This window comes from Typopeltis vanoorti, chromosome 21, assembly GCF_054136105.1.
Source record: "Typopeltis vanoorti isolate ZY-2024b chromosome 21, IOZ_Tvanoo_1.0, whole genome shotgun sequence".
NCBI classification, from domain to species: domain Eukaryota; kingdom Metazoa; phylum Arthropoda; class Arachnida; order Uropygi; family Thelyphonidae; genus Typopeltis; species Typopeltis vanoorti.
In genome coordinates this window covers 30736559-30757532 of record NC_143569.1, presented here as the reverse complement: position 1 = coordinate 30757532, position 20974 = coordinate 30736559, and the positions used below count along the sequence as shown (strand labels likewise).

The following is a 20974-nucleotide window of genomic DNA, read 5'->3' as shown; positions in this document are numbered from 1 at the left end:
AATGTATGTAGAAACTATGAAAATTTCATTATTTTGACCAGAGAGTTTATGAGAATACAATTCTCAGCAGAGCTGCCATAACTTGCACTACTTAAAAGAACATGACCACTGCCTAAGCATCTGTGTATTTGCCTTTTATTAGTGCCTTTGATAAAGATTTCATTGACCTTACCATTTCTATATAATTTACATTACCAAAAAGAAACCATATGGCTCTTTCTTTATGAATAACTCACTGTAAATGGAGGAGAGAAAGTCCTCCATTTACAGCAGAAGTGATTTCTTTAAGAATTAGCAGGAATATTAAATTTCTACCTGCCAAAACAAAAATGGTAGAAGTGCCATTCTACAAGAAATGCTTTCAAAGAATTGTTCACTGCTGTCAGCATCAAAGTTAAAAATGAAAGAAATTCAAATATGACTGAAAGCAGAACGTGGATCTTTATGTGTTACACCCTATTGATTTGTATGCTATAGAAGGTCTTCTACAAAATCTCAAATGGTCACTGTTAACAGATCCTAAAAAGTTGACAGTAACGACTTTGAAAACTATTTTCTTCCTCAGCATTTTGATTAACCTCATGAAAAAATGCAGATCACACTTACATTAATAACAAAATTCTAATTTTTTCTGATGCTTCTGAAGCAAATTGATCTTTGTAGCCTTTCTAAGAAGGTTTCAACATTGAATCCGGACCCTAAGATTTTAGCTTGTGTTTGGTAAGATTCAGGTCTCTCAAAAAGTTAATTTCCCCCTTAGGTTATCAAATGAGGTGCTTACCTAACTGACAGACAAAAATCTATTCACCAGAACATACTGTTCCATTTTCAGGTACATTGATGCTATCTTCATCCACATTTCTGATTAGGAACTGGCAGCATCATGAGTTACTGATCTCACTGTATGTTTAGATAATCTATCATATTTTTCCTTTGAAATAAAACAGAGATGTCTCTCACTTAACATTCAAAGTAATTCATACATTTTCTTGATTACAGGAGATTTGAGTAGATTTTATTGTCACTTCACAACACAGCAAAATGGGTATGCACTGTTGACACACTTATCTGCCGCTGTGCAACATCAAATAGCAATCCATAGCACATAATTTGCACTTTGTGTAACAACAAATACAAAGTACACTGACAAAGTCACTTTTAACAAATACTAACTAACTACATGGTTGCAAAATCATACTTGGCCTTCTCTGTCAAAGTTATATACATTTATCTGGCAGTTTTTGCTCATGAACATTTATGGCAATAACAGGAACACATCCAATTGCCATTGTCATTAGCCAATGTGATAACCCATTACTGATAACTAAGGAGACAATCTTTGTTGATTTGCATACCTTGGAGAGTACTAACTTTGAATGAACTAGGTTTAACTTAATACTCATAACTTCAGCAGAACCATTTTTTAAAGCAAACTGTGAACGATGGTACAATGTGGATGCCGGCCTGGTTGGCCGAGTGGTTAGCATATCCGCTTTCCAGCCAAAAGGCTGTGGGTTCGCATCCCGCACATGGGCATGGATGTTTGCGATTGTCTGTGAAAATACCAGTGGTGGTGGTGGTGGGCGGCGATGGCGTTGGTGTAGATGATGATGGTAGTTTCGGTTCGTTGTAGTTGGTGGAGACAGTCGTAGAGTAGGTGCCCTCCCTGTATGAGTGAGGGCACCTTGGACTGCCTGTATAATGATAATGTTTGCATTCAAACAATTAATTACAATAAAATAACCTACTGTTCTATGAAAGCATATTTCACTGTTGTCCGATAAGCTCAGGCGTCGCAAAATCTTCTAAGCTAAAATTTACTATTACATTGATAAAACGTGACGGTTCTGCATTCCCCGGGAAATTTCAAAATTTGCATTACATTTTGTGGATTATTATTATAAATCATTATCATCTTACTATTATAATTGGCATTTCCAAATCTTCTGTCCGGTTCCGTATGGTCGTACCAGCATCTTTCTCCAAACCGACAAATCCCTTGTAAAAAATACTTGCAGACAACCATTTTTGCTCTTTATAAATATAGTTCATTATAATATATTTCCTCGTCAAAAACAGTGAAATCTACATGATCATAGTCTCCGTTAAGCATACAAAATATATAGATAAAAATTAATCATTGATATATATGTATATAAAAAAGAAATAACACCCACAAAAAACCGAAACTACTACACCTTCTCACTTTGAAAATAGTTATGCACATCACTAACACCCTCTATTGGAACTGTTATTCGTGTAAGACTAATACTAAAATACTATGAAATTTATTACCATCAAAAGTTTTTTAAAAAAAATAAATAAGAAAAAAAAAGATAAAATGTTATCCAGATAAAAACCGTTACGTTTAACTACAAGCTAAAAATCGATGCGTTTGTGATTACAGCAGGATCGCTGATTTCAAATGCATGCATAAATTTCATGTACTCTATAAGAGAAAAATCCAGCCGTAAATTTTGCTATATGATCCTAGAACGTTAACTTCCTATCCAATAAAACTCCAAGATCCTAAGTTTCATCCGTTTTTTCTAGCAAAATCCCAACGACATATACAGGGTATCCCACAATTCACGCAAGAAGTAATTTTGATAGCAAACACAGGTTTTTAATTAAAAATTGTAATTTCTTATTGATTCATGAAGTATACAGTATAGGGTTATGCATGAAATAGCATATCGGGTAAATGGCCTCCACGGCTTTGCTGGCACATACGCACTCTTTTGTCGAAATTTTCCATGACCGTTTTGCATAAATGTGGCTGAATTTCGTTGATACAGCGCTCAATTTCCTCCTTCAAGGCGTGGGTGGTCGTGGGCTTGTTGCCATAAACCTTAGACTTCAAAAAACCCAAAGAAAAAAGTCCAACCGCGTTAAGTCACATGATCTGAGTGGCCAATTCTGATCACCAAAACGGGAAATTACACGACCAGAAAATGACTCATGCAGCAATTGAATTGTTTCTCGGGCTGTATGGCATGTGGAACCGTCTTGTTGAAACCACATGTCGTCCACATCCATATCTTGCAATTTAGGCACAAAAAAACTGGATTATCATGTCGCGATAGTGAGCACCATTAACTGTTATTGCCTTACCAGCCGCACTTTCGAAGAAGAATGGACCTATGATGCCTCCAGCCCGAAATCCGCACCAAACAGTGACACGTTGTGGATGCATTTGTTTCTCAACAATCACGCGTGGATTTTCTGAACGCCAAATGCGACAATTTTGTCGATTAACGAAGCCATCAAGATGAAAATGAGCTTCATCGCTGAAGATGATTTTGTTCGAAAAATAAGCATCCACTTGTTGTTGCATAATCCATTCAACGAACTCTCTTCGCTGTGTGCGGTCAGTAGGCTTCAGTTCTTGAGTCAATTGAACTTTGTAAGCATAAAGATGCAAATCTTTCGTGAGAATACGCTGTAGAGAGCGTCTCGAAATGCCCAATTCAAGACCACGGTGCCGAACTGATGTTCCTGGACTCTCAGCAACACTCTCACGAACTGCTTCGATGTTTTCTGTTGAACGACTTGTTCAAGGACGGCCAGAGTGTATATAAAATCACTAATTGATCCAGTTTCCTTGAATTTTTTAATTAATCTTTTTCACAGTTGACGAAGTTAAATCACTATTCCGACCATATTTTGTACGAAAATTGCGAACTGTAGCTGCCAAACCTTCATTATTTTTAAAATATTGCTCAACAATGAAAATGCGTTGTTCTTTTATGTAGCGCTCTATATTTAATAACCTTGAACTGTCAGCTGCCACGCTGTCTTTTTTTTCTCGTTGGCAACACTTTACTGCACAAATGGCGCTAAATTTAAATCTTGCGTGAATTTTGGGACACCCTTTAATACAACATCGGATATCTAATCACACCACAATGCATGGATTTGCATTTATTAACATTGAAATGACAGCCATTTTCACATGCTCACAATTCCAAACTTGGAGAGATGTGAGAACATCTCTCCAAGTTTGGTTGGCATTAGGGCCAAAACAAGTAAAAGTATGAGAAGAATATAAAATAAATAAAAATAAACCTACTAAGGTCTTTTATTCCCCATTAGAAGTAAGCAAGACCATTTTAACCCTTGCTTTTGGAGACTGAGGAACAGTCAATCGCTACCTGGAAGGCTCTTTAGAGCCTTCCAAGACCACCACTAATTTTAAACATCATCCAGTGAGGAGAGGAAGACAAGTGTCCCTATTTATCCCCTCCTGGACATCATTGTCTGAAATATATTTGTTGTGTGGACTGGTGCGTGCAAGCACACATAGAAAGTTTTCGTTTTTTGATGGGATGTTGTTTCTTATATATATATATATAAGAAACAACATCTAACAACAACAAACAACATCATGTTGTTTCTTTTATATATATACACACACGATTAATTTTTATCTATATTTTGAAAAGATGGGAAGAGACTGTAATAGGCAACTAGGCCTATTGCTGGAAAAAAAAAGTGCTTGCGTGTGCGATCTAGCAGGTTTGCTTCTTATTTTTAGAGACAGAGTCGAAAAATCCTAGTTTTTAAGAGGATGATCCTGACCCTGGGTAGCTCAGTGGAAACAGTGTTTACACTCCATAGTGCTAAACAGCCCAAAGAAAAAGTTCGATTCTAAGCCCTTTTTCGAACGGTCCCTAGGTAGTCAATCTTTGCCACGTGACAAGCGAATTTTTTTTTTATCCCAGAAACTCGGTTTTTCGTCCTATAAACTCAAGAAAATCGACAGTAGAACCACATGTTAAAAATATTGTTAGGGACCACGAGATAGCGACACTTGTTAGCCATCTCTTCACGGCGTGCTGCTTAAATTAGCGATTGCCTTAGGCAAACTATCTCTGATTAGCTACCAGTGGCGACTGAACTGCCCACTCAGTTTCCAAAAATTAGATAGGGCAAAAACGGCCTCACCAACTCCCTATATAAGGCAATAAAAGGCTTTAGCTGATTATTATTATTACCCTGACAGTTTTATACATTACCAGCCAATTCACCCATTAGCCATGCACGTATAGAATCATAAAGTATAGCAGAGCTTCTTAAACTGTGGGTCGCGAAAAATTTGGCAACAGTAAAAGATTTCTGAACGTGCAACAACCAAAAATTAATTCAGATTCGAGGCTATTGTTTGTAATTTTTATATAAATTTTAAAATTATATGTATACCAAAGAATTGTTTTAAAATAAATTTCTTTATGATTTATTATCAATAAGTATTTAATTTGTATACCTATTTTATATACTTATATACCGGGGGTTCGTAAAAATTTCTCGGGTGGAAAGGTTTAAGCGCTGCTCCATAGAACCACAAAGTTTTATCATAATAAATGTCCTAACAAGATATACATGTTAAAAATTTAACACAGATTAAGAGCGTTAAGCAACACTATTCCATATCACATGAACAAATGTACACTGGTTTCCATAAATTAAGGAGCAAATAGAAAAATCATGGTAATTCAAAAATTGTATGATTAAAGTTTTTGCAGATCTAGTATGTGAAAAGTATTATACTATGAGATGTGGAAACACTTCTTGTAGATGTTTCTACATCTCATACTATGCTACTTTTGTATTTACAATCTGTATTTTTTACAATCTATTTGGTTACATTAACAATGATTAAAAACATGAAACTGACTCAAAAAATAGGATGTGTTCAATACTTACAGTAATACAGCACTCACAAAAATTTTCATACATTCTAGAATAGTTTCCAGGAACTCAGTTCATAATAACTACGTTGAACTGTTGATAATTTACGAGACCTTTGAATTGCACCGGCAAAGGTCTCGTAAATCCCTCAAGGTTTTGGGATGGAGGTGCTGAGTGCAGCGGCGCATCGACCTCGAGCATCCTAAACATGTTCAATGGAATTAAGCTAAAGAGACCTGGCTGGTTAGTCCATATATACGTATATATATACACACACACAGGACTCTTGAATATACTGATTCACATTTCGCTCGAAGAGGACGAGCATTATCATCTTGTAGGATAAATATCTCCACTATCGCCACTGCACTGGAGTAACATAGGGATCCAGAACATTGTCTCTATAAGTTGCAATTTCCTAGTTTTCAGATCAGAGCAGCCTAGTATCGCTTGTAGAGAGAACCATGGGCACATTTTTTTCTACATCCTTGAAACGGACCCATTACCTTTACAGTTATGGTGGAGGTAATGTTTCCTAGTGGAACTAGAAATGACTCAACTTACAGAGATGACGTCGTTAACCCCTGTGTTCATTTATATGCAGGTACAAAAGGAAATATCCTACAAAACTATAATGCTCGTCGTCGAACGAAGCTCTTGAAACAATATTTTCAAGAAGAGACTATCCTACGTGTGGACTAACCAGTCAAGTCTCCTGACGAATCCAACTGCGTATATCTGAGATGCTTTAAGTGTGTTACTTCTCACAATAAGCCCTCCCCAAAAACTTGAAGTCTGAGAGCTTTGCAGAAGCAATGGCTATTATTACCACCAACTGGGCTCCTGAACATCATTATAAACAGCGACATGAAACATGGTTGTGGGCGCTCTATTACTGTGAATGACCACATTTGTTATTGAGGCACATCTCATTTTGACCATTGTCATACGCAACGATTTGATACTAAATTAAACTATTTGTTGAGTTTTTATTTACAATTTTTGTGAGTGTTTCTTTCACACCTCATATCATACTGCTTTTGCACTGAATGACATAAAAATTCATTCTATAGTTTGTGAGTTATCGTTATTTTACTCTTTCTTCCTTAATAATCTGCTAGTGTTTGCCTTTTTCCAGCAAATGCTATTCGAAAAGTTATAACATGTGCTACAAGTTTTTCGTGGTACTTGATGTATTTTTTACATTGCTTGCAGCAGATTGCATATATATATATATATATATATACACACACACACACTCTCTGGAAGGACTAAAGTAAACAAACTAGATACGTGTAAGATATCTTATAACTGTCACAGAAATAGGGGAAATTATCCTACAGAACATAAAAATTTGAAACTTTCTGTCAAGATGAAATGTAGTGAAAATGTCCAGGCATTTTTTTTTTTTTTTTTTTTTTTTTTGGATGCTCTCAGACGTTTCGCTTGTTGACCTGTTCTTGGGATATTAAAAATAGATGAATCGCATAATTCTTTACAGTTTTGATGATATATATTCAAATCATTAAACAGAAAAATACATGTTTTGTTCTTTTGCTGCAGTAATAATGTCCTTGGGGAAGAGTGACGGAAATGAACGAGAGGCCCTATAGTGTCAGATTCCTAACAGCCGCAGAAGCATTAAGAAATACATCGAGTAATATTAAATCGAGTAATATTAAATGGAACAGCTTCCTCTTGTAAAGCATGCTATCACTTCCACACATAGCGTCTGCTGGTGGAAGAAAAAAAAAAAACTGACGTTTCATACACGAGCAGATTTTTTTAGATAAAGCCTATAGGAGTATAAGAATAAGAAATATTGTGAATAAGCACCACAACATCACGCTAATCTAAACGTATTTGATGGACAACATTTATCCTTTATGAGTAGTAATGTTGCTTAACATTCACGTTCTATAATAGTGACAGTAGAATTGGATAGGTTGAATCCATATACAATTTTTTTTATTCCCTTTCTCTTAAACACTGCACACCGGAGGTCGTTACCCAAACTCAAACTGACGGATATGTGGCATAGAAAGCAAAGCGGCTGAATGACATTAATCAGGGAGTGATATGTATGGCGATGCTGAATCTCAGACAAGGAAGGTGGTGATATACTCTGTGTTCTCTGATTGGTATCTTGTTTTATTAGAAAGTTGTCGAAGAGGTGTAACTGTCAGTGGCGCACTCAGGATTTAATCTTGGAGGAGGCCGAGCGCTCAGGATTTAACCTTGGGGGGGGGGGGGGGTCGAGTTGAGTAGACGATTTGCGAATACACACTATGCATCGCATACGACCTATGACTAAGTATCTGCAGTGATCGCTAATTCATAAGTAGTATAGAAATAGAAGACATGACACAACATAAATAAAAAAAATGAATTTTAATTAGGAAAACATTTTTGGAAAATTTTTCTAGTGTTTTTTCCTTTTCTTTGGGGGTGCCCGGGCCCCTTGACCCTCCCACCCCCTCTGGGTGCGCCACTGGTAACTGAAGTCCTAAGACAATCGGCAGGAACGAAATTGCATGTGCAGCAATTGGCCGAACCATTGAATGAAGGTTTTTCCCAACTCATATCTCACTGAACTACACGGAATTGGAAAGGATCGGTCGTGACATTTCCAGGTCTATACAGAAACCGAAAAAAAAAAAAATATATATACAAAAACGTAAGTCAGTGGACGATGTGTGCTGGAATGTTTGTAGTTAGTCTAGAAAAGAAAAAAAAATATTCCCGCACACATATCGTTTTAAGTATTTAAAAATGGGTTGTAAATTTGAGAAAGGGGAAAATATTTGAAGGGATAGAGCTTTCGTTAACTACCTGTTTTTAAATGTAATGTGGATGAACAACCAAGATGCAAATACGTTCACAATAAACCATATGTTCAAAATTGGTCATGAGGTTCTTAGCTCGTTTAGCAACTCAGATGGTACTTCATGCTCCATGGTAAAGCAAATGCGACCTCTTAGCAAATGCCTGGAATACAATCCATTGTATTGAAATGCTGTTAGATTCCTAATTCTCTGGTAATATCCATAATTCTGTGGCCTTCAAGCTTTCCAATAATCATTTAGTTATCCAAGACATAATTCATGCAAACTTTGCAATTTTATTCTTTCACGAAAATAGGCTTCCTCTAAACAATTCCTTTAGCTCAGCGTTTTGTCTTTTATTCTGGTGAGTGTTAAAACGTCGTCTCTTTATGCGCGATTCCAAAATCTGAACGTGGACCGGCTTTCTACTGGAAAGTGTTATACAAATGGCCACAAGCTGATTTTTGTCTGAATTTGCGGTTGTAATAATTAGAAAGAGTTTTTGTTCTCCAGCTTTAGACCAGTGTATAATACTTGCGATGGATCGGAACTGAGTGTTGCATGTTTTATAAGTATAGTTCGTTCCAGAGGAAAGGAAAACCTAAGAGAAACGTGTTGAGAAAATTTGGAGAAGAACAAACAATAGCGATAAGTACCTGCTGCATTTCTGTTCTGAACATGGACTAATCATCACAGATTTGGGCAATATATATTGTAGCCGGTATAAGTTCGAGTGATATATATTCCGAAGTCAGTTCTACTGTGTCCGTGTGAAATGGCTGCAAGAAGGGAACTAAGGTAGTTTGACAGAGGAGCTATTTGGAAAATTGGGCCATCTGAGGTCAACAGTCAGTGTTACCATTCTCAGATGAAAGTGCAGAATCAACTGCGATTGCTATCCGCAGTGTACGACTACCACACTCACAGAATATGACTACAGGTCACTAAGGAGGGGGAAAAAAGGATATATAAAATAAAAGCCTCCCTTCGTCGACTGATGCAATGAATGCAGAGTTCAGGAACATGAATCTGCATATAAACATTCAGGACCGAGGCTCACGACACGGTCTCCATGTTTGGAGACAAATTTGCAAGCCACACATTCCGAACCAACATACGTCTTCAGTGATGCAAAGAACGCGTACAGTAGCAAGTGGATGCTTGGAAAGCTGTTTTATGGATATGGAACAAAGAATCATGCTATGCTAAAATTTCTACCGATAGGTGGAGGTGTGCGAGTATGGCAGATGCCCGGTGAAGGTCGGTTAACCCCAACAATGAAATTGAGGTGGCAATGGTATGGTCCTGTTTTTTTCTAGTTTGACCTCTGACCGTTGTGGTGCCACGAACATTGATCTTCAAGACATCTGAACAATGCCCTGCTTTCTGTGTGGCGATTGTACGGAACTGACTATTGGCTCTTAATGCACTGTCATAAGGCTGCTGGTTTGACTGCAGGTTTTGTAGAGGTGAATGGTATCACACTGGACTGCCAGAGCCCTGATCTTAACTCTGTTGAAGATCTATGGGATGTATTGGAGTGTTGGGTGAGGTCATGGGACATCCGTCCCACACGAATCCAGAACTTCATTAATGCCTACTGGAAGAATGTTCTAAAATTCCCATTGATCGCTATCGTAAGCTTTTGGAAAGTATGCCCTACCGCCGCGATCAATTTTAGTCAGCCCAGCGAATTTTTGAAATATTTCATTTTACAAAAGGATAGTACATCTCTTTACAAAGTACGTGTGTGTATATGACAGAATGATCATTGACTCGGTTAACATACATAGTTTTATGAAGAAATAAATGATTAGAACCGAGATTTAAGTAAAAAGGTTTTAATATAAACACACTCATTACTGTAATGTATTATTCTTTCTCAAACTGTTTTTTCACGTTGAAAACGTTTTCCCACAAACCTTTTAGCAGAATAAATGGGATGAGATTTTCCCACAAACCTTTTAGCAGAATAAATGGGATGAGAGATAGTCATGATTAGTGGAAGAACCAAAACGAATGTTTTGAAATGGAATCTGCAGATTTCATAGAAAGCTTTCGAAAATTTGTTTTGGAATACTGAATAATATGCTGACATTCTGCTAAAAGAATCCTTAAAAGGCAGTCTCTCCTTGTTCCTCCCTCTCAAGTCAAATCATAAAACGTGCAAGTGCAATTGCGGGCATATCGGGGACGATTGTTAAAAGAATTCGTAGGGAATCAAACGGTGAAGGTAAGCCAAAATTTAAATCTCCTAAAAACAAGCGCCAGAGTAAGAAAACCATCGAAACCGTAGCTTTGAATGATTTTGATGTAGACATTATTTAAGAACTATTCACGAATTTTAAGTGGTCGAGAAGAGTGCTAACTGTTCCGAAATTGATTCGTGCTTAAAGAAAATAATTAATTTTCCTTGGAAAAGCAAAATTTAAGGAAATCGGATTGCGTTTTTAAAAGTCCCCGAATAAAAGGAAACTTATCATGGAGCGAAGTGACATTGTTTTATCTAGAACGCAGTATTTGAGAGCAATGAGTTTCAGGAAGGAGAAAAAACCGATTGTGTATCTATCTAGACGAAACTTGGCTTGATGGTAATTTAACTTATGGAAAATGTTGGCAGTCTAAAGAAGAATGTGGATTGCTACAAACCGGAAATGCCTCTTAGTACATAATTTTGTGTGCGGGTGGAGAAATGGGTTTTTTTTACCGAATTCAAACTTGCTATACAAAGTTAATTCAACTACTGGAGATTAGCATGGGCAAATGAAGTCTACGATCTTCGAAACGTGAGCAGAAGAAAAACCGATTCCTTCCTAAACATGCTGCTGTTATAATTGATAATGCTCATATCACTCTATTCGATTAAATAAAGTACCAAAATGGTCTAATAAGAAGCAAGTTCTTAGGCTCTCTCTGCAAATAACATTTCATTTTTCATTCCCCAGATATGCGAAAAATTGCTTAATTTGGTCAAAAGAAACTCCCCGACCACTATTTAAATTCGACACGATGCTCAAAGAGGATAGATTTCTAGCTTTGAGGCTACCACCATATCATTGTGATATTAATGCTATTGAGTATGTTTGGGCAGAAGTAAAAAGTTTCATCGCCATCGTAACTGGGGATATTGACATGTCGAAGCTTTCAGAACAGGCGATTGAAAGTATTAGAGTTCAAAACTGGGGAAAATATTGCTCTCGTCACCTCATTGGAAAATATGTATATTTTGGGACATGGGGACAGAGACGGAATTATGCAAACCTTTGGTGATCAGTTTAAGTGAAAGCGATTCGGAACACTGATTCAAATGATTACCTCTAGTATGGATGTACTTCTCAGTGCATTCCTTCTGAATATTTTCTATCATTGTTTAGTCAATACTCGGCAACCTTTAACATTAATCAATCCTCAATTTACAACCTCGCATAATATTATGACAGCTATCCCATTAACAAGTTCACCATATACCACCTTGACAACTTGTGGACCAGGAATGGTATTTTTTACCAAACTCTTTTTGCATGGGTTTGAGAGTCACAACAAGTCATAATTTATCGGTTTAGGACATTAAAGTGTCTCAGTTCTCTCAACTGAAAGTTTACAATATCCATGTTCATGATATTCTAAACCGAATTTCAAATGAACACAGGTGTTTTTTTTTTGGAAATATTTCTAAAAAAATCTCAAAAAAAAAAAAAGAAAATTGTTTTAAAAATAAATGTCGTTAAATGTTTTATGCTATACCTTTTAATTTTGTTAATACTCTACGTACATATTCCCAACTGTTATACAAGCAAAATAGTTACTTTAAAAACTACAATGTTCGTAAAAGAAAAGCTAAATTTTCCGACCTGTAATAAACTCATCCCAGAAGAACGGATTGATTACCCTATTATCGGAATGGATTCTCCTTTTTGGGATATGCGCATATGCGCATAAGTGTCGAAGAGTAATCTGTGTATCTAAACTATATCCGGTTCTCAGATTTAGTAATGATTGTGACACCTCCAGGGAGTCGAAACTCATCGAGAGAGTGTGCCAACAGCATCGAACGATTTGATCCCTTCAAACTACTAACCACGCTCAAACTTACTTAACTTCTTTTGTGAGCCATTAGTAGCAGAGGTTTACCAATCGACCAACCTTTGCTGGCAATACTGAATACTTTCCTCACAAGTTCGTATTGTAGGGTGAAAGTGCTTTTTAGAAACCGTGGTGCCGTGATTTGTTAAAAGTAATAGGCCTACAGATTTATTTAAATTTTAATATGAATAAGAGACATCGTTTATTTTTGGTGTTAAGAAATCTCTTATTGAAGGTGTTTAAGTCGCAACAGATAGTGATTCATCCATCCACCTCCAGGATGTACAAAAGGAGGAGAAAACTACCAGCACACAGGAGAAAAAGTCTGCATTCACTCGTAAGTACTTATATTATCAAGTTTTGGCGATCAGAATGGGCTATGTCAATGAAAATCAGCACAAATTAATTTAATTTTTAATTAACGATCTAAATTAACAAGTATTAATTAATACATTATAGCCTTCGTCTCTACCTTTAAGAGAATAGCGCAATTTCTGTATGGAAATAAAGGTGAACGAAGTGATGCAAGAAAATATCGTGTCTATAAGCACAGGGCCCACTTAGTAACACAAGATTGAAGTGAAAAATGGTGTCTCCAAAAGTAGTTGCGCGAGGGCTGTTCCATTAAGACTATCAGTATGACCGAGTTATTTTTACATAACCATCCTTCGAAACAGTATTTTCAATGATCGCAATGCCGATATATAGTGAAATAAGGCATACATCTTTGGAAACAAATAGGATGGTATATTTTGCTATTACATGTTACAACTTTTACTTTACAACTATTACATTACAGAAAATTTTATATCTTGACTTGCTAAACATATTTCATGAGGTATTGAAAGATGTGGAAAAACGCGATTCATCCATGATGATGTTCCAACACACTTGAGTCGTTCAGGCTGTAGAGTATCCATGTTTATTAAGACTACGTTAGTTTTTAAGTGTGGAAAATGTTCGTAAAGTATGACGGGGTATGTATTCACCCTGTGTGTTATCCCTCCGGTTCCTCTTTATTCAACATAAATCTATATCTATATACACATACACAAGTAAACAAACCATTCCGACCTTGAATGAAACGTATACCTGCAATAGATTAAATGTTCCGAGTGAGAACATCCTTTAACGAAGCTTAAAATGTTAAGAAATGCCGTAACCAAATGTCTAAACATATTTTTAAATTTAAAAAAATGTTAATGCCATCCAACAAAATCGCATTCGTGATCTATGCTTAATGTAGAAATCCTTAGAAATTATTTCCCCCTAAAAGTAGCCGAATCAGCTATTAGAAAAAATGGGCAATGATTCGAACATGCACATTTAAATGCATTTGCCGATATAAATCAGCAAATGCATTTAAATATGTTCTTGCTCTCACATTAGCAGACATTCTTTTATGTAATACAGGATTTTTCATATCGGTTAGTAAGCATCTACTTACTGTCAACTTCTCTGCAGACCACGATGATACTTTTAGCTTGGTAACGAGTTTTAAAAGAGGTATACTGTGAGTAAACATATGGATACAAAATTACTAACGGAAAACTCACGTACAAAGATAATTTAATAGTATAATTTTAGCCTGTGTGACAGGCATCTTCAGCACATTTTAAGCTCAAATTAAACATAACTGACAATTCCAAGAAGCACCACCAAGTAGCTGGAGTAAGATACTACAAAGGTTAATAAATTTCCTAAAAAAATATATATATATAAATATATAGGAAAGATTAGCCGATTTATAAAGTGACATCTTCCATTAAGGGGATATATGTAAACCATTGGAACTGTTTAAGTTAGGAGAATGAAGTAAAGTTTCACGTGTTTTTTTTTATATAAAGCCGTCCCATGAGGAACCGACTTTTGTGAAGGACACTTGTCTTTTTCCAATGAACTCGATGTCTAGTGAAGATGGCATGTTCTGCAAATCCAGACTTTTCAGGTTTAAAGTATTCAATATAAGATTGCTGCTCTTCTAGCCCATAAGTATCCAAAGTGGGCACTGAAGCCTTCAGGGGGGGGTATAGCGGGATCAGAAGCATTTGGGGGCGTTCAGTGGCTCTTTAGAGAAGAAATTAATAATATATATTTAAAAATTAATTATTTTCGTGAATTTACGATTAGATAATCATTTTTAACCAATATTTAAATTAACAATTTAAATCTTGCATTTTAATTGATCTTATGCCCGTCTTACACGATCAATTTTCCATTTCAATTATTTAATCGTTTGAAAATTTCCCATGTCAGATAGAAATAGAGCATGTATACATGTGTGTGTAATGGGGGGGGGGGGGGGGGGGGGCATTACAAAATTTATGTCTTCCAGAGTGGGCGGTGGCCCGAAAAAGTATGGGAACCTATGTAATCTAGCCGAATAGAGGCAGATCTTCCTGTTACATTTAATATCTTATATTGAATACTTTAAACCTGAAAAGTCTGGACATTACATAACATGCCATCTTCACTAGACAGAGTTCATTGGAAAAAGACAGTGTCCTTCGCAAAAGTCGGTTCCTCATGGAACAGCTTTATATAAAATAAAAAAGAAACACATGAAACTTTACTTCATTCTCCTAACTTAAACAGTTCCGATGGTTTACGTATATCCCCTTAATGGAAGATGTCACTTTATAAATAAATCGCTAATCTTTCCTAACTTTTTATTGTGTGTATATATATATATATATATATATATACACACACACACACACCATCGGTATATATGCCATCTTCACTAGACATCGAGTTCATTGGAAAAAGACAAGTGTCCTTCACAAAAGTCGGTTCCTCATGGAAAGGCTTTATAAATAAACATGTGAAACTTTACTTCATTCACCTAACTTAAACAGATCCGATGGTTTGCGTCTATCCCTTTTATGGGAGATTATTTTAAGAAATTTATTGACCTTTTTTTAGTTATTTTACACCAGCTACTTAGGTGAAGATTTTTGGAATTGTGTTATTAATTTGAGCTTAATATATATATATATATAGTGAAGGTGCCCATGACACAGGCGAAAATTATACTATTACATAATCCTTGTATGAGAGTTTTCCGTTATTACTTTTGTAATTATCTAGCTTGGCAACGTACAGAAACATAATATATTTATTGTCGGGACAGCATAGGGTGGGTTGTTTGTATGAGTAGGAATACAACCTCCAAGAAACGAATTGATTTTGCCCACACATGGCATCAATTGATATAGGTACTTCAACCTCTCGTGTGGTAACTTGAATTCAATAAAATTCAAGTGGGCTAATTCAATATCAAAGCAAATATTCTATGATTTTTAGTTAATGCGATGAGTAAAATATCCCAAAATATAGTTTGACAGTTGTAAATATTAGTGTGGCTCTCCCACGACGAGTTTTACACTCCATGAACATACCTGTAATAACAAAACGTCACGTGTTATTGTTATGAGAAAGTATTGTTTAGTTCCGATTTGAATAACTTAAATATTAAGTAATTAAAAAAGGGCTTACAATTAATCTCTCTAAGCACTTTTTCCCCCTTTCATAATCCCTAAACAAACCTACTCGAGAAACGCGAAGGTTTTGACATTTTCTGATCATAAGCTCAAGGTAGCTATAATCACTTATGTATCAGATACCTTTATTTTTGGATGCAACGTGTTTTGAACAGTTATTTACTTATCTGCTAAGATAGAAGCAAGTCTCAATCTCTCCTAAACAGTAACTGAATACTCAGCCTCTCAACATTACAAAATGGGGTGAAGACAATACTATAAAAACTATGGCCTGCAAAAAAAAGATCCTTTTTCATTTCCTCTTACTATCAGGGTTTCAATTTCCTTTCATGATCAGCTTTCTCTTCTTAGGCCTTTCTGTTCATTCGGTTTAACATGTCTCTTTATAAAGCCGTTCCATGAGGAACTCACTTTTATGAAGGACACTTGTCTTTTTCCAACGAACTCTGTGTCTAGTGAAGATGGCATGTTCTGCAAGTCCAGACTTTTCAGGCTTAAAGTATTCAATATAAGATTGGTGTTCTTCTAGCCCAGGGGTCAGGAACCGGCGGCTCTTTTATATTGAATTAAAAGATACATATAATACAAACAACTAAATATTGTTTTTTGATAAGGCCTGTTCGTGGCATATGACGTTACACGTGAAATTTTGACATGACCAACTGACAACTACGTTACACTTGAAATAGCACTAAAAAATCCTGCCTAAGGAAACTAGCGCCAGCGAAAATGTGAACTAATTGATCAGCTGTCCCGTCAAACACCACGGTTTTTAGATACATACGGATTTTAACTGTCAAAATAAATATTCTGTTAGTTAACGATTTATTGTGGTACTAAACTGGTGTTTAATTTAATGTCAAGTAATGATATGTACAAATTAATTTTTATTATGTCAAATTTGTGTTTTTACTTGCAGGTAAATATTTGATAACCCCCTCCTAATATGAGTTCAAGAAAAAGATAAACCTCTTTCAGCTAGAATTGTCAAGAAACAGTTTCTGCAGAAGTTTCAAATGCTAGGAAGAATGCTCACAAAAGAATGCTAGGAAGCATTCTTTTGTGAGAAAAATAAGGGGTTTGTTAAATTATTCTCCACTCATATTCCACATGGAGTTATTTAATTTCATTTTGCATCAAGAAGCTTTAGTAGCAAATTCTTTGGGATTATTACCACAACTAAAAAGTGATGGATGTTATTGTGCCAATGATCAATTTCATCCGATTTCAGACTTTGAATCACTTTTTGACATATTTAGAGCAACTAGGTAGTCAAAGATTTAGTGACATTTACATCTGTACAATGGTTATCAAGAGGAAAAGCATTAAAACTTTTTCCAGTGCTTAAAAGTAATAGTTTTCTTAACCACTAAAAACTATAACGTAAATCATGTGGAACTTCTCAGTAATCCCTAATTGATACAAAATTTGTTTTTTGCTTGATATGACAGAACATTTTAATAAGCTAAATTTGAAGTTGCAAGGGAAGGGAAACAGTCTTGCAATTACTAGAGGGCAGTCCTTACCTTTGAACAGAAAATGTTTTTTGAAGATGTTACTGAAGAAAAATTTATACATTTTGAAAATCTAAAAAATTATAGATTGAATTTAAATCAAGAAAAAGTTGATTGCAAAATATTCGCTGAAATGATTACTGTAATTTTAGATTCATTTACAAGCAGATTTCAGGATTTTAAAAAACATCAGAATATGATGAAATTCATGACACATCCCATTAAACTGCAATTTAAAATTAATAGATATTGAAGCTTTTTCTGGAATATCAATTGCAGAACTACAAATAAAGCTTCTGGAAATTCAGAATGAAAGCATCTGGGTACAAAAACTTCAGGAAATGGTAGCACAAATTGAAGAAAATGAGCAAACTATGGAAGAAACACCACAGGAAATTATATTTAAATTTGGAATTCTTTCCCAACTAATTATTCAAAGACGACTTGCTTTTGACTCTTCAGTTCAACGTAAAATTTCTCTTCAATGAATTACATCAAAAATAAGTATAGGAACAAATTGACTGATGAAAGTTTGAAAGCCAAATTACTATTAAAGTGCATGACATACAATCCAGATTTAAGTAAATTGGCTGAAAAGTTGCAAAATCAAGTCTCATTAGTGAATTTTAAATTAAAACCATCAAATATCTATTAAAATACATATTGTATTTTTGTTGGGACTAATTCTTTTTGCAATACTATACTTAAACACGTTGTGATTAAAAACTTAATCAAACTTAATGTTGTTTTATTTATTGAACATACAAAAAATTTATATGCAAACATAAAAGTGATATTTTATATCTGGAAGTAGTGAATTAACAAATTTACCTAAGTTTGAACTACCTGCAACTTTAAGTCACAAGGAAAAATCGAATTGAAGTTGCGGCTGCCAAAATTTTGTTTCTAATTAATGTTTTTGGTGGAATGGCTCTTTGGTTCAAAAAGGTTCCCGATCCCTACATACATGCTTTCAAAATTGTTAGGAGCAGGCTGCATTTATCTCATCCTCATCATCCATTTGGTATGTACAGTTCCTTGTTCTTGCAAACTGCCATATTAAGGACAAACTAGTAAACTGCCAACATCTGCCTTGCACAACTTCAGTGATAGTCACTTTGCAATGTTGTTCAGCCCTACTTTCTGGACGGGGGGGGGGGGAATAATAAGCCAATTACAGATAGCTGTTCCATAAATAATTCTAATCAATGATAGTTTTGGGGTGGTTATCTGTGAAAAACAGCCATCTTGTGGATCTGACATGTATTTTGACTAACATAATTGGCTTAGTACACATTGGGAAAATGCTTCGTAGGCTATTGAGCCTAACATGCACCTTCCCAATGCTTGTTAAGCTCAATGGCCTATAGCACATCACATGAGATGAGTATTTGAGGGAGTGCTGATAACCTTGATTTCAATGCTAGGAAGCAATATCTTTTGTGAGAAAACTGTCTTGAGAGTATACAGGAATCTCAGTAACCTCCAAATCATTCTTAACTTAAAGATTTCTTTGGCATAATAAAAATTAAAAAATTCGTTCAAGGCATTACTTTACCCTTTAACTATTTGTTCTATAGTTCTCTAACCACTAAATGCTATTCTCACATTTCAGGTGGGTTCTCTTTTGGTCCCAACATTTGACTGTTAGGACAAAAAGTGCTTGTTTAGGTGTTCTATCACCCCTTAAAGTTTGACCCAAGAGTTTTGAAGAATCACCCTATATAGCCATACAGAATTCTCAAGAATAGTGACGGGTGGTGTCTGCAGGTTGATAAGCATTGCAAACTAATCTCTTTTGACTGCCTTTCAGGTGAAAAGCTGGGTTCTTTGCATTATATAAGATCTAAACTTAGGTGATTGTCACTGCTGACTGCTATGGAGGCTCCAATTTGATTTATTTACAATTGCTTTAACTGTGCACCATTAAAATTCTAATTGCTTAATTTTACAAAGGATTAACCACCCATGTGTATGTATATGCAAAGGTTTCCATGGATACAAAGAGTGCATTAAAACTGTAATACATACCATTGATATTCTATTGAAATAATACAGATATGAAGTTTAAGGTGACAGATAATCATCCTCATGGATGTCCAAATGCTTTGTTGACAGCATTGACTTTTTTGGATTTTTTATAGCAGTAACTCTTGCAAAAGCAATTCTACTACTGACTTACTCTTTGTGGAACATGGAGAAAGTGTTAATGTAGTTGTATTGTGTCTAACTACTCAACTGCCTTTTCTCCATGTTTCATAGAAAGAATCCCATTTCTGAAAACTGCAACTTGGTTTGTGCTTCCAATCAAATTATTACAAGAATAATTTGAAAAATTAAATTAAGCATATCGGTCATTTAACTTCTTTTTAAAATGGCATGAAAAAAATTATTTCGATTTCTAAGGCAGGGTTTACAAACTATTTTATCCTTAATTTTATATCAATGATAGGCTTAACCTTCAAGGAACAAGGTAGGTTAATGCAACCTTGCCACAAGTTATAGGCATGGGTGAGACTTAACAGCACATGTAGTTCTGAAAATAATGTGAAAGGTTTAGTATTTTTTTGAGGATAGTAGACAGGATACAAAGAGAAGGTGCTGCTGATAGCATATAAAGTGAAGCCAAAGGGCATAAGACGGGTCAGTGGATGCAAGTTCTTTCAAGGTAGTTTTTGGTGGGCAAAATATAGGAATGGTTGCTATTATAGGCTGGGGGATCCTGGTACAATGTGGAAGACAAACATCAATTAGTAAAGTGAGCACCTATTACAGAGGATTTCAATTATGGAGAGAAAAACTGGAGAATTGGCAATGCCTCCAGCTTAGCTGTCTCAGCCATTGCAGTCCCAAGTAGAAAGATGGCAAAAGAATTCTCTTCCATAAAGGAAGTTCTAGGACTGCAGTAACAAATTATAGACCTAGTCTATAATTGGTTACTACTGTTCTCAGGAACAGCAGTGAGAGTAGTAGAAATTAAATCTAAGATTTTGGGAATGGAAGGACAAGAAAAAGTACTGGAAATTTGGTAATTCAGAAATTGTTGGATAAGAATACAACACTCTATGTGGGGCAGTCTTGTGAAGGGTTGGTCATGTCCTTAGTAATTCACTTAGATAAAGGTAATGACTACTTGATGGCTCTGCAAAGGCATTTTGGCAGAATATCACATGGAACTGTTATGCAAATTGCAACAAATGGGGATGGATATGAATGGTTATATTACATTAAACAGGTTAGTCTTCAGGCTCCATATAAGTGCTGTACAATAATCTTATTTGGGGGTAAATTAATAATTGCTTGAGTAGTTAGAATCATGCTGTCAGTCTTGACAGCCAGACCATTATATAATGACCAA

General features: G+C 35.6%; 1 protein-coding gene across 1 annotated transcript in view; it reads right to left on the bottom strand.

Annotated features, from left to right (window-relative positions):
- LOC150094699 (nucleoporin NUP42-like) overlaps nucleotides 1–2198 on the bottom strand; it is an 85523-nt gene extending 83325 nt beyond the window's left edge. Inside the window, exon 1 of the mRNA XM_090411475.1 lies at nucleotides 1921–2198. Within this exon, the coding sequence (XP_090267601.1) occupies nucleotides 1921–2026 (106 nt within the window). The 5' untranslated portion in view covers nucleotides 2027–2198. The remainder of the gene's footprint in view (nucleotides 1–1920) is intronic.
- Between the last annotated feature and the right edge of the window lie 18776 nt (nucleotides 2199–20974).